The sequence below is a fragment of the Pseudorasbora parva genome, chromosome 8, assembly GCF_024679245.1.
Source record: "Pseudorasbora parva isolate DD20220531a chromosome 8, ASM2467924v1, whole genome shotgun sequence".
Classification (NCBI taxonomy): domain Eukaryota; kingdom Metazoa; phylum Chordata; class Actinopteri; order Cypriniformes; family Gobionidae; genus Pseudorasbora; species Pseudorasbora parva.
Window position 1 is genome coordinate 23338544 of NC_090179.1, and position 15260 is coordinate 23353803.

General features: G+C 37.5%; 1 protein-coding gene across 5 annotated transcripts in view; it reads right to left on the minus strand.

Annotated features, from left to right (window-relative positions):
• frya (furry homolog a (Drosophila)) overlaps window positions 1-8269 on the minus strand; it is a 70114-nt gene extending 61845 nt beyond the window's left edge. For 2 of the 5 annotated variants that reach the window (XM_067450450.1, XM_067450449.1), the window contains exon 1: window positions 3079-3299. In XM_067450450.1, the coding sequence (XP_067306551.1) occupies window positions 3079-3148 (70 nt within the window). In that variant the 5' untranslated portion in view covers window positions 3149-3299. Of the gene's footprint in view, window positions 1-3078; window positions 3300-7936 lie in introns of those variants that run through there. The other 3 variants (XM_067450447.1, XM_067450448.1, XM_067450451.1) reach the window with 3 other exon arrangements.
• Between the last annotated feature and the right edge of the window lie 6991 nt (window positions 8270-15260).

The window sequence follows — 15260 nt, forward strand, 5'->3', positions numbered from 1 at the left end:
ACAACAAGCACAGAAAAAAACATACATCTAACAAAATCCCCCTCTGATGTAAATCATGTGGGCTTTTTACATCCATAGACCCCAACTGTGTACAAAAGACCCCTGGGGACAACAGTTATAACTGTAAATGGGACCAATAAAGCCATATCCATTTTCAGATGGTTATCAGGCTGTTAGCATGCAAAGCCCACTCATATCCCACTGGTTAGTTTCATCAGCAAACAGAGATACATCTAAGTTCTCAGCGAGAAGTGTTGTGGAATCTGCAGCTAAACTCAAAGGCTAAGTTCACACTGTCAGTCCAAACCCGTTTATTAGTGACCACAAAAGCAGTCATAAGTCACACAGGTATATTTGTAGCAATAGCCCAAATTATAGATTTTTCTTGTATACCCAGAATCATTCAGATATTAAGTAAAGTTCATATTCCGTGAATATATTTTGTAAATTTCCTAACATAAATATATATAATGTATTATTATAAGTAATAAGCATTGCTAAGGACTTCATTTGGACAACTTTAAAGGCGATTTTCTCAATATTTAGATTTGTTTGCTCCCTCAGATTGCAGATTTTCAAATAGTTGTCACAACCAAATATTGTCCAATCCTAACAAAAATACATAAATGGAAAGCTTATTTATTCAACTTTTTGATGTATAAATCTCAATTTCAGAAAATTGACCCTTATGACTGGTTTTGTTATCCAGGGTCACATTTAGCGAGCTGTCCAGGGGGAGGGCTCCGAGCCCAAATTTTGGCCCAAACCCAGAGTACTCCCTCGGTTGATATTACAACAGTTAGTCAGGACTAGAAGTGAGGAGATGTGGTGATAAAGTGATCCTGATAAACTGTCAACAAACAGAGAAAAGTCTGCTGTAGATACCTCATATCGTTAAATGAGTTGATTAACTGAATGCGCTCCTCTCGTATTAATTGGGGATAAATTTTCTGAACGTGCTCCTCCCGAACTTTGCTAGTAAAACATCCTTTCATTGTGCAGAATATCTGCATTGGTTTACAATGATGTTGCGTTGGTAGGCATACGGCAAAAACAACAACAATTGCAAACTGGAGGGGATTGCAATAGGTACTCTTCTTATTTACAACATGAAAACGCTGAGCCACCACGCCAGGCTACTGGGTCTTCTGAGGCAGCGGCAGAAACATAGGCTGTTATGCATGGCTTTATAATGTGCTGTCATCTCTGCCGGTTCAATGCATGTCTCTATTATAATTTTCTGATCATCCAGCACCTTGCAACATCACAACCTTGTTTATGCCTATGTCTCCTATAACAACGTCTGATAAAAAGTGGTCTAATAGAGAATTGAAATGATCCGATTCCATGTGGTTTGTGCTGTTCACACTGTCATGAAGAACAAACAAACAAAAACAAAAAAACAGATCTGAGTCACATATGAGCATTTGGGCCACAGTTGCCTGCATTCTGAATATAGCCTTGGTGCCCTAAAAAAAGATACTGAAGACATAAGCAATGACAAAAATACTTTTTAAACATACAGAATAACACTTTACAACAAGGTTGTAGGATTGTTCACACAATTAACTATTTAACATTAAATAACAATGAACAATACTTCTACAGAATTGATTAACCTTAGCTTATGATAATTTCACTGACATTTGCTTTGCAGACATTTTTGAAAATGCAGACTAAAGCCCTTCAAAGAATAGAAGTCAAAAAATGACATCCAGAGGTCACATCAGAAGCCCATAGGCATCCACACCTATAGTATACTATAACCTGAAGTAACAGGATCAGGTTTTGAAAAGTTGCCCGAACACACTGTACCAATTGAACAGAGCTTGCTATCCCAGTGTCATATAGAAAGGTCAGGATTACAACCAGAAAAACTGAAAGATGAGATCCGTTTGCAGATATTTGAGACATGCTGCTGATTTTGACAGCTAAATAACAAGGACATTTTTCCTGGATTTAGCCATTAGGCCTAAGGACACTCGCAGCTCTAAACCTCTGAGCCAGTGCTAAAAATATATTTGGTACACTGTGCAGAGCACATTTGATTTAGTGATAAGAACGTTTCACCCATTTACTCTGAGGCAGAGGGAGATTTGGTTTAAAAAAACAAAGGATTAAATTGTCAGGCTGATTTTTTTTTAAATGTATGCATGTAAATTTGATAGTACTCTGGCTTGAAAAGAAGATGCTTTGAATTTCGCAGAAAATATATATGCTTCTAAATGACAAAAAAAAAACTGGAGAGAGAGAGAGAGAGAGAGAGAGAGAGAGAGAGAGAGAGAGAGAGAGAGAGAGAGAGAGAGAGAGAGAGAGATATTCAAATCTACTTATAAGTCAATTTTATGTGTATACCACTTTTCAACAAAAATAAATTATTATATAGAACTTTTTTTTATCGTTTACACACCAGAAAGTATGTTTGGGCTATTAAAAGTAAGTCTACATTGATTTCTAAAGGGGATACTTCCAGGTTATCACAAAACAGCTCAGAATTATCACTGCCACTCCTTCTGCAAGCTTATTGGCCTAGGGCTGACCATCCCTCACAGCTGATTGGTCGGTTAGGCTGGTGAGCACAGGCACCTGATGTACACTGCTCTTGGGAACATACTGTGTACCAGAACACCATGACAGGGATTACAAAGCAATATAGACAAATATGTCAGCCAAATTGAAAATTCAACATGTCATTGCAGACCTGTATGTCTTTTTTCTGCGAAACACACAAATACTTTCTCTGTGCATTTTGTCCATATAATAAGTGTTTTCGATGTCTCACATATTTTGTGCTCCATGGAAGAAATTAATTGAAACATGGGGACAAATAAAAGACAGAATTGTCAGTTTTGCATGACCCATCTCTTTAAGCCTGATTGACCACATGCACACAAAAAAGTATTCTAGAGATAGCAATGCATGCCATAAAATCCATATTATGCTGATCCCCAGCATACTAAATAAACAAAAGAGGACAACAACAACACCAGAGCACGTGCACCAAAGCAACAAACTCGCATGCAAACTAAATCTGGATCCTGGCTAAGATCCCGCAGCTCTGAGCGCCAAGATACTCACTGCTGCTCCAGGACTTTAGAAGGGACTTGATACTGATCTCAAAGAAACCCGAATCCTGCTGGCTGGCCATATCTGCAGGAAGATGAGTTGCTGAATTCAGTCAGAGGATGCTGTGGTCCTGTACATTTCCACCAGCGGCAGCCGGAACAGGCAGGTGGAATCGACTGCTATGGGAGAGTGATGTGAATCAGAGATGCTGCCACTAGAAACTGAGCCAGAACAGAGCGCCACAGATCCGCTAAGCTACCCCCCCCCCCCTCCTCCTCCTCCTCCTCCTCCTCTATGTGCGTCTAACCCACCCTCCCTCTCTCTCTCTCTCTCTCTCTCTCTCTCTCTCTCTCGCTCTCTCTAGGCAGGTTCACTTTAAATAACCCAATGTTGGAGGCTGCAAGCGGTGCAGGGCGAGCGGGGAGAAATCCTCTTAGCCCCGTGTGGTTAATTATAACCTCTGTTTGCTTGCATCCAAAGTAAGAGAGACTCTCCAGACTGTCCTCCTCGACTTGAGTGTGTTGGAATAGACATGAAAGTGGAATCTGGTAGGTCAGTATTCTTATGTGCAGGGGGGAAAAACCCCAGATGGTACCACACAAATGTTTTTTTTTTCTACTACTGCAGTTTATCTACACGTTCCAAACGGTTAGCAGCCATCAATGTCACAACGTGAAAGAAAATCAAAGACCAAATCTAAAGCCTGTCTATATTCCAAATATCACTGTACAGTGGCCCCAAATATATTGGAGAATTTAAACACTTAAATAACAATTAAATATGTTTGAATGTCATTGGGTTCGTATATAGTGGTGTCTGTTTCTGCAAACAAATGATGATGGAGCGTCACATCACTTTTACTTTTAACAAACTGGTCTCAAGCTGATTTTTAAAGGAATTCAGAAAGGAAATTTCCTGAATGTTTACTCACCCCAAGGCCATCCAAGAATTTTTGGGCTGAGTAAAGAAAGTCATATAATCCTGGATGGCCTTGAGGTGAGTAAATAATCAAGAATTTTTCATTTTTAGGTGAACTATAATTCCTTTAATGGATGTGTGAAGTCAGTTTCTCTCAAGACCACAAAGGTGTACTTCATGTAATTACTTTAAATATATTAATACTTTAATTCAGCAGGGGCACATTATATACTTTCAAATTTTTATATTCATCAAATAACCCTGAAAAATAATGTATGCTAGTTTCGACAAAAATAACCAGCACAGGTGTTTTGAACTTTTGAAAAATTATAAATAATAAGAATTTCTTACTGAGCATCAAATCCTCATATTATAATTATTTCTGAGGATAATGTGACAATGAAGACTGAAAATTTCCTGGTAAACCCTGCGTTATGCGTTTCCCTACAAACATGGAAATATCCAACATCCTTGTCTTTGTGAGGAAATACTTTGGTCCCCATGAGGAAAACATCTTATAAACCATACTAAGTGATGTTTTTTAATATTTAAAAATGCTGAAAGTTTTCTGGGAGTATAGGTTTAGGAGTAGTTTGTGTAGGGGGATAGAATATATAGTTTGTACAGTATAAAAATCTCTATGGAAATGTCTATGGAAAGTCCCCATAGACAGTGTGTGTGTGTGTGTGTGTGTGTGTGTGTGTGTGTGTGTGTGTGTGTGTGTGTGTGTGTGTGTGTGTGTGTGTGTGTGTGTGTGTGTGTGTGTGTGTGTGTGTGTGTGTGTGTGTGTGTGTACGCGAAATGTGCTCCACTTTTTAAAATAAATATCACTTGATTTGTTATTTTGTAATATAATGCAAATACATTCATTCATTTTTGGCTCAAGAGTTGCAGTACCCTTTCGGGACACTGTTTATTCCAAAGCCTTGTCTACTCTTTGTGTGGCACCCATGACCTTCCTTGACTCTGAGCATTGGTTTTGGCTTTGGCCCATTCATCGTAAGCTTCAGTCAAGTATGAAGAAAAGGACTGAAAAGAGACAGAGCTGGCCTGGAACAATAACATCAGTGCATGCACATGCTATTTTCTTAATTTCTTTGCTGAGAAACAAAGTCCAAAGGTCACAAGAAGTCTGCAGAGGTCAAACGCAGCACAAACACCAGTGTAATCGATGCAGTGGTAAACAAGTTTGTCACATTTGTGGAGTTTCAAGTAAGCAAAAGTCTTTTTTAAATATGTACGATATCAGCACTGTACGAATTGCTCTACCAGTTTAAAATGCAAATAAAAACAGATTCTGCACTGAGCTTGGGATATAACACATTTCTGATTTGCTGGCAAGCACTGCACATCCTGAGCCTAGTCACTCCATAATCCCATCATGCCCCTCCCTATCCCTCCGACAAGAACTTGCCCTTAATTACATAATGCTCACTCTATTTATCAGGCCAGTTTAGAGTTGCTCATTTGTGTTCTGCGGGAAAAGAGTCTATTTATTTCTATATTGTAACAGCAATCTTAGAGGAAGCCACTGAATTTAACAACAGTGGTGTCTACTTAAATACCAATACTAACAACTATAGAGATAATACGTTTTAATAGAAAGATAGTAAAACAGTTGAAGAGTCAGTTTTAGCGCAGCTTTTTTATATTTTCATATGCAAATACCCTAGACAGTCCAGTAAGTCATGTCAATTTTCCTGTGACTAATTCACAACTAACATTTGCCTGCAGGAAACGAGGGATTCACTTCTTCCCTGTTTTTGTTTCTCTTTCAAACATTGAAACACCGCTAGTGGTTTGTTCTAGTGATGCAAATATGGCATACAATAATTTATTTCAAGTGTAAACTTAAAAGATACACTTATCCCTGTAACATAACCCACACAGATGTGATACATTATGAGATTGGAGCTGGCACAGTGAGGGGCTCTCAGACAAATTATTACATAATGTCCTGCCTGAACTATCTCCCAAACCTTTCAACCATACCATTAACACCCCACAGTGCAAATGGAGGGCTTGATGGGTGGAACTGTCCAAAAACTTCCTGATGTAAAAAGCTAAAGGGCACAGAGCCTAAAAGCATTGTATTGGAAAAATGGCTCAAGCCAATAACTCAAACAGCATCAAGCTATAAAATAAAGTACGGATTAGGAACTGATGGTAACTGGGATGCATCATCCATGTTGTATGTGGAATGTCTGGGATATTTGATAACCTTACAAACAAAATCGATTTTATCATCACAGACATTCATTGGCATGTTTTCTTCTTGGAGATATTGAAAATATTTAGTCTTAAGCCTTCAGTGGGAGTACGAACAGGTTGTTCAGCAGGTTGAGTCCCATTAAGAGCCTATTAAAAGCATTTTCAAGCTCTGATGAAGTGATGGAATGCGAGGCATGTCTCACTGATGCAGGCGTCACTGTGGATATCAGTACCAGCTCCGCACTCCTCTTTTTTTCTCCCTGTGCTGGTCCTCTCTCTCTCTCTCTCTCTCTCTCTCTCTCTCTCTCTCTCTCTCTCTCTCTCTCTCTCTCTCTCTCTCTCTGTCTCTCTGTCTCTCTCTCTCTCTCTCCACCCTCTGGCCCCTCTTTCTCCGCTTACACTCTTACCTTCTCCTCCTTTTTAGACTAATTCAAGGAAATGCACACAAAGTGTAACACAGGGCTCAAGTAACATTTTCAGTGTCTCTCCTCAATCTAAGCAGTCTCTGTGTCCAATAATTTACATCCAACTGTTTATCACATTAAACACACATTAAACAAGCAGGATAGAGACTGTGGGGTCCAAAAAGTCCGATAGCACAATAGGAACAATGCTTCTGTTTTGCATTTTTTTAATATAACTTTGTCCATTACGAAAGACAGGATCAGCATTTGAGTTGAATTAAAAAAATTAACATTAATTTAAGAGTGCCTTAGTATTTAGCTGACAATGTTCTACTGAACTATTTATTTGTTACACTCTAAAAAAATTGTATCATGGTTTTGACAAAACATATTTTCAATATTGATGATTATAAATGTTTCTTGTGCAACAAATCAGCATAATAAAACGATTTCTGAAGGATCATGTGACACTGAAGACTGGAGTAATGGTGCTGACAATTCAGCCATCACACACTGTCAGAAAAAAAGGTACATTGCTGTCACTGGGGCGGTACCCTAGGGTACAAAACCGAAAAGGCACTAATATGTACCTTTAAGGTACTACTTTGAATTGCCATTGGGTATGAAATGTGCTATACAAATAAACTTGCCTTGCCTTGCCTTGCCTTGCCTTACTACTATGTACCATTTAGGGGTAAGTAAGGTACACAGATGTACTTTTTCACTTTTGTACCTTAGGGCATCGCCCCAGTGACAGCCCTGTACCTTTTTTTCTGAGAGTGCAGGAATAAATGACATTTTAAAATATATTCAAATAGAACATGTATTTTAAATGGTAATAATATTTAACAATATTCAGTTTGTTCTGTGGATCAAATAAATGCAGTCATGGTGAGCATTTTAATCTTAAAACATAAAAATAATCTAATGTAATAGAGTTTCTGTCTTTTAACTTTTTAAAATGCTAAAAGTTTTTTCATAACGCGCTGTCTGTCAAGTAATGCCTATCATGCGAGACCATCCAGTACAACCCTGTTCTTAATTCAGCTGTGAGTTAAGGTGAATGCCGCTTTGATATCCATTTTCACTGCACACATTCTGTACAAATTCGAAAAATTTCTAACCTGAAAGCAAAGAGTCTATTTTAACAAACATGACACCAGATTCTTGAGGGGTGACCAATAAATATCTATAGACATTGAGACATTTCACACATGGTTGACAAAAACTCATGAAGTCGTCTTCTGACAACCCTAGCAAAGCAGCCTCAACATGTTGCTCCAATCTCTTATTTGGTAGCAGACAGTGACAACAATTTAACACCAATCATCACCTACATGTTAGAATGGTGGGCCTTTTCCTGCCCCGGATCTTCTTGAACTTCCCGCGAAAGTCGCCGCTCAGCATCAGGTCTTCAGGTAAGCTGGCCATGCTCAGCGCTTCAATCCCATCCTTCTCCTGATGCACCGGCAGCTCCTTGCAGCCACGCTTGCCGATCGACATCTCCAGTTGGCGAGCCGCCCACTGCACGTCAGGCTTCCCACAGAGGTACCATTGAACTTGTGATTTTCAGTCTGTTTGCTCTCCTTCTGTGGCTCTTCCTCTCGTCTTTTCCTTCTCAGAGAAGACTGAGTCTTGATCGTGGGCTGTTTCTTATACCAGTGTGTGCATGGGTGTGTGTGTGTGGTGTGGAGAGATGCAGCCAGATAGGGGCCCGGCTCCGCGCTGCAAGAGTGTTTTAACCCCCTCGCACTTGTCAAAGCAGTTCAGCCAGTTACAGTACAACGCATGAGAAGAGGCAGGTGTAGGATTACTGTGCCGCCCAGTGACAGAATACGAAAGGAAAAGGAAGACAGAGAAAAAGAAAGAGACACAGGAAATGCTGCAGTGGGCAGCTCTTCGTCTTTGAGTGGTTATCACAAACAAGCCGTTTCCGCCATTCTGTGTAATTTAGTCCTCATCCTGTGATAGTCCAGAGGGTGGGATTCCCCAAAGATTACGTCTCATGTTTTGGAAAGGCATCCCCAAACTCTGCTGGGATGGAGGAATGACTTGGGCTTGTTATTTGAATGAAAGCTCAGATGTGATTGTCCTTGGAGAAAAACTCAAAACAGACTATGTAATGGGAATTGTTGCATTATGGGTGTAAACCCTCAGAGGCTTAATAAGAAACCCCCATTAAAACACTCTTACTACCTTCTGACGCTCATTTGTACTTAGAAATGGCCCACACCTACATGAATGGATTTTTCCACTGTTACCATACATGAGAAATACAAACCCACTCTGTGTGCACTTATAGGCGTTTTCTGTTTTAAAAGTAAGTCTGTTTAGCCAACTAGCACACAGAAGAATAGATATACTGTATGCCACAAGAAAAATACAATTAGTGTTTTTCCCCTGCATGATCTGGGTTAGTCACACCCTGTAATGTTGCGTAATACATGAGTACTATTCAAATTTAAAGCAAATAAAATAGGGGAAAGTTCTGCTTGTGTACCTAACGGAAAACCACAATTGAATTAAGAGGAATGCAACCACACAATATCACTTAAGTAATCAAGTTACGGCAATGAAAGGGTTGCTGGAGTTCTGGAGTGAAATTCATGGATTTTGTTTTGGGACAAATACAAAGGCCTTTCAGTATGCAGATTTTTTTTTAGGATATTTAATCATTAATCAATTATTCATTAACAGCTATATCAAATGTACACAAAATTCAAGTTACGTGCTTAGTAAGATTCCTTTGATTTTTAAAGAATTCTCTTCTAAAGCAGCATTTATTTGATCAAAAAAAATAGATTACACCTGTGATATTGTGAAATATTACAAATTAAAATAAATATTGTGAAATGTAATTTATTCCGGTGATGGCAAAGCCGAATTACTCCAGTCTTCAGCATCATGTGATCCTTTAAAAATCATTATAATATGATGGTCTGGTATTCTTATTATCAATGCGACTTCATTTTGTAGAAACGTTTCTTTTTCAGGATTCTTTGACGGACGTAAAGTTCAAAACAATAGTATTTATATGAAATAGAAATAGATTATAACATTAGAAATGTCTTTACTGTCACTTTTGATCAATTTAATAAAAATATTTTTACTAACCCCAAACATTTGAACAGTGGTGTAAAGTGGTCTGTTTAAAACAATACTGCAGTTTAGTCAAATATGTTTAAATTTTAGATTTGATACAAAGCAATGTCAGGGTGACTTTTAACATAAATTGTAATGCAAGTTGCACGAATGCAATGCTAGAAAGGGCTATTGTGAAATCTATAAGAAAAAATGGGGCGACTGCGCCCCCTAGAGTTCAAAGTATAAACAAGCATGCAGGACTGCCAAAACTTGCCACACAAATGTGCATGTTTAAAGAATACCATTAAAATCCATAAGTACAATAATAACATCTTATACATAGGCCTACAAAGTGAGTATATCATATCAAAACCTTAAGAAGATAATGTCACGCCTGTGATAAACTCAGATCTCAGAACATGCTTTCAAAGACAGTCTGTGATTATTGTCAAAAGCTGTTTCATAAGCTCCTGAAATGCAGAGCAGGTCTCTGTGGGCTGAGAGAAGTAGGCGAGAGTTTGGCTAAGAGAGTCAACACCTCCGGGCACTTGGAGAATTCAGCAAGCTGTTGCCATGGCGAGGGACATCAGAATTTGCATACGCAGAGAAGGGCCTGGTGAATAATTGATGAACGCCTATTATTAGGATAAACTCATTTAAAGTTAATTGTACTCTGATGAGACTTCTGTAAATTCCAGAGAAAACAAGGAGCAAATGTATGTAAGCAACAGCATTCTGCCGTACTTTAAATAATCAACCCGACGCTCTCATCTGGATGAGTGTGTACTTTGTCTCTGTTGACCCACTAAACATGTGGATTTCTCAATCATCTGCATCAGTGCAGCAAACACTTGAAAATGTGCATATTGAGTTTAAAATGCTGTAGTTTGACACAACCTCTAGACTAGAAGATCAAAAGTCAGCAGAAGGCCCTTATAAAAGGGAAATTGCTGGAAACATGTTAAATGCTTTTGGACTAGTGCATTGTACCAGCCAGTAGTTTAATGCCTGGAAATGGTGAGAACGTATCATGTGACTCATCAAAGCAGCTCTTTCAACCTGATCTCATGTACATCCGTCTAAGTGCTTCAGCTGCCATCTGGGGCCCTGAGACTCTCGACCACACCGAAAGACATCTCTATCTGCTCCCCATCGCAACACACAAGCCCAAACATCAAGCTCAACTGTAAATTAAACCCATGTTTTACACTTAGGTGTTTTAGGGTATCATGTAGATGATTTAGGAGCTCATTCTGGGATTGGTGATTCATTAAAAGGATAAGAATTAATAACTAGCCCTAATGCCTTACAGACCCAATAGTCTGAAGTAAATGTCGCTCTTTAGCAGATATTGTGTTTACTTGATTGTATGCATCGCTATGCAGTTACTACGTTCTGGCTGATTTTTAATGCATTGCTTTGTAGCTTTTAACAGTATTATTTTAGTATTATCTTTAGCTTAAATATTGTTATTGCTTAAGTACGTTTTAATTTTAATTTTGTAATGTGCTTTTGCGATTTCTATTTGGCTTTAATTATATATATATATATATATAGTTTTTGTTTCAATTAAGAATAACAACACTGACTTCTGTGCTGTTCTGGGTTGTTGCAAGGTTTGCAAAAAAGTCCATGCCCAAGTCCCCATGATATACTGGTTCTTACATATGTCTCAGTCTTACCAAATCAGTTTAATCATCCACCAAGCAAAAATCATAAGTCAGATCCTTTAAAAAGGAATAGCACTCCTCAGATCAACAAAGCCACATGACTTTAATATTAATAAGGTTGAAGGTTTGTTAAATAATACGTTTTTTTAATTTTTTTCATTCTGTCACCTAATGGAGTTTAGGTTCCTTCCTTGCCACTGTTGCCTCTGGCTAGCTTAGTTTTGGAGATTTAATATTCAACAATACTATTGATCTGACTGTACGGACACTCTTGTATGAGAACTGAACTAGGCTGGATGATGGCATTACTGTTTCTACAGAGCTGTTTTATAGCTAAATTTAACTCATTTAATAATTAATGATCTTTACAATGGAACTGAATCAACACTGAATTGACTTCAGCTGAACAATGACACTATTTTCTTTTTAGAGCTGTTGTACAGCAGAAATGAACTGTTTTGCATCATTGAATCATTATTTTCATGTTGATTGCTGTAAAGCTACTTTGAAACAATCTGTATTGTATAAAGCACTATAAAAATACTTGATTTAATAATAAATATTCATTTAAAAATTCAATTAAATATATTTTTGTATCTAAATACATTATTTAAATATTAGTTTAAATATATTTATAATACAATAATATTATTTTATTATAAATAAAAAAATATTTAAGTAAAATATAGCAAGCCAAATGAAGTAAAGGTGCCAATGAAAGGTGCCCATTCTTAGGATTGAAGCTGGTGTCGGCTGTATTAAAGTACCGGTTCTTTCCGCTCCACTGATAATGGGGTCTTTCAGGGCATCTAGGTCCTCACCCTGCACCTGTCCTTGTCACTGCTCGTCTGTTAGCAAACAGAGGCACAGCTAATTTCTTACATCCAATCAGACAGATCAGAAACTGCTAATGGGCGGAGCTTACATCTTGTCACCCTATGGCATCGCAGAAAACGGGTGCCACTGACACCGGTGCGCTGCTCATATCTGGTTACGGCCAGGTGATTCTGTTCTTTTTTTGTTCCCGGCATTGATACGTACACAGACGCTCATTGTTCAGCCTTCAAGATGGGAAAAGGAAATCAGCCGTTGGCTCAGGTTCAACAATCAAGCGTTTGACACTCACAAAAGACACCCTCTGTCTCAAGTGACACATGAAGACGTTGGTGTTTGAATGTACCTGGGCCTCGGCCATTATCCGAATGGCAACATTCATGCCAAGTCATAATTGAACAGCAAGCAAACAGGATTCAGCCTGATTAGACGAGGTTTGCATGTGCATTTGGATGAAAAGCATGTGTGTTGGCGGGTGAACATGAAGAACAGAAGAAAAAAAATTAGAGAAGGAACATGACCATGTAAATGATAGCCGATCATAAAGCTTCCTGCCCACCTACTCGCATATTTATAGTATCGTACTAAAACCAGCACGGTTGCCTGAGAAACAAGCTTCTGTAGGATGCTCTTCAAAGAGATGTCTGGGAATTTTCTTGTCAGAATGATTCAAACTCTGGAATGACAGCTAAAGAGAGTGAATTACAACAAATGTTGCCTTTTCATAAAGGTCAATTTTGTCTCTGATAACTTCGCCTCTATTTGCTGTTCTAAAGCAACAAGCATTGTTGTGATTATCAACTAAAAAACATTTGTGTGTTTCACACAATCAATTGCAAAAAATGTTTTAGCTTTTATATAATAAGGTTCGTCAGTCTCTCCAGCAGCATGGACTCATTTACATAAAAGCACGCCTACATACAGGACAGTTGCATATTCCTATTAGAATATTTATTTAACAATGCTGCAGTTCCACAAGCAGCTACATGCAACTTCACCAAGATATAAAATCTATTAGTCAACACAGATATTCTAGGCTAAAATCTAAATTATTAATAATATTTCACAATCCACACACTCAAACAATTATTTTTATACCTACAGCTTACAAAACCTATATATATATATATATATATATATATATATATATATATATATATATATATATATATATATATAGTAAAATGGTTACACTTTACACATTACTAATACAATATTAAAATCAAAAGTTGCTAACATAAACTAACAATTAACAGTTATTAACTAATGTTAATTAGTTTAGCTTAATAAATATTGTAACAAATGCATTGCTAGTTTGTTTTATATCAGCTCCATTAACTAATAAATACAACTTTTGATTGTAATAATGTATTAATACATTGACTAATGTTACCTAATATGGGACCTTACTGTAACTGCTACCAAATACCAAAAAAAAAGTTTAGCTTTTACATAAAAAGGTTCGGCAGTCCCTCTAGCAGCGTGGGATCATTTACATAAACGCATGCATACAGAATGGTTGCATAGTGCCATTTTATTCTTTATTAACAGGAATAAGTGCATGTATCAAAAAGCACCAAAGTCTATATTCTTAATTCTATTCCCAAAAAGAGGTAATTCAGTAAATGTATTTGACAGCTGTAGTCAAAGAAATCTGCGAATAACGGATGATAGTATACAAACTATAATACCAAATAAAATATCAATCGCTGCTTTTTATCTCAGAAGTATTAAATAATGCCCTGGTTAATGGAGAGACGTCAGTGTTTGATGCGCCCCAGTTTATCCAAAAATAAATACATGCGCAACATGTTGCAAACCTCATCACGCATCATTTCCCACGACCTTAGTAAACTTCTGTTACAAGCGTTCATATAAATAACTGTTTCAGGTAATGTAGTGAAGGAAACGTGAAGGATAGGGTTCACGTGATGAATATTTTATACAAAGTGTGGATTCACAGAAGTGAAGGATAAACCGCTCCTAATGACAGTCGCCAATGTAAGTGAATAGACGTACCTGTGAGAAGACGACTTTTCTCGACTACTGCTCCATCCTAAACTTGGTGCTGCTGCTGCTGTGAATTCTCGCACTTGCCTCGAGGTATGCGGAGCGAGCCTCTGCCTCGTTACTACTGTCAATCAAACAAGTAGTGTGAAGTCGTAAGCTCCTCCCATTTAATAAGCCACTCCCACTGGTAACTCTTAACCATGCTCTGAGCCTAGCGTGTTGAAACGAATTTATGTATTATTTTCTATTTGTCAGTAAGTATCTTTACTTCACAGGCCTTACATCAAAACGACAAAGGTATACGTTATTACGTTAAATAATATATTAATTATGCCAAGTTAGTTGTTCATTGTAGAAAAATAAACACCTTTCCACCTTGAATGGGTTTGTTTTGATAGGCAATAATGTCCAGCTAATTAAATACATGGACTTTAATAGTGCATATTATTTATATCTTTATTATCATGCTTTTAGCTTAAAGCTTCCACTAAAATCGTTTATCACAACGTAGCCTATAGCAACAAGACAAACACTAATTAATATTATTATACTGACGCATGTTATTATTTTAAAAAGTAGGCCCTGGTTAGATAATATTACAATTTGACATGCTTAAATTCCTCCATTTTAAATTCTCATCCACCTTTTTAGTGTTTCTTACCCGTTCCTTGTTCTCCTGAGTGATGTTTCAGTTTTCTTGATTAAACTGGTGAATGAATCCATCGAAAGTTTATGCTGATTAATTCGATAAATTAACAAAATTCGAGGCCTTCCTGCTGTTGTTAAGTTAGTTGTAGTAGCCGTTTTGAATCATAAGGTGGCGGCAAAACCGTTATGAAAAAAGGCGAGACAGTGAAGTGAAAACGAAGGGTATTTTTTGTCAGAAACAACTGAAATTTGAGGCCATTACAAAAATATATCACAAAAAATATATATTTTTTTATAGTAGCCTTATATATTTATTTACGTATAGGCGTCATCCACCGGTGAGTGCGTGTGCATGTAGGCTATTAGCTATTTTTGCATAATTTGAATCAAATAAGTATATTTTAGAACACAATGT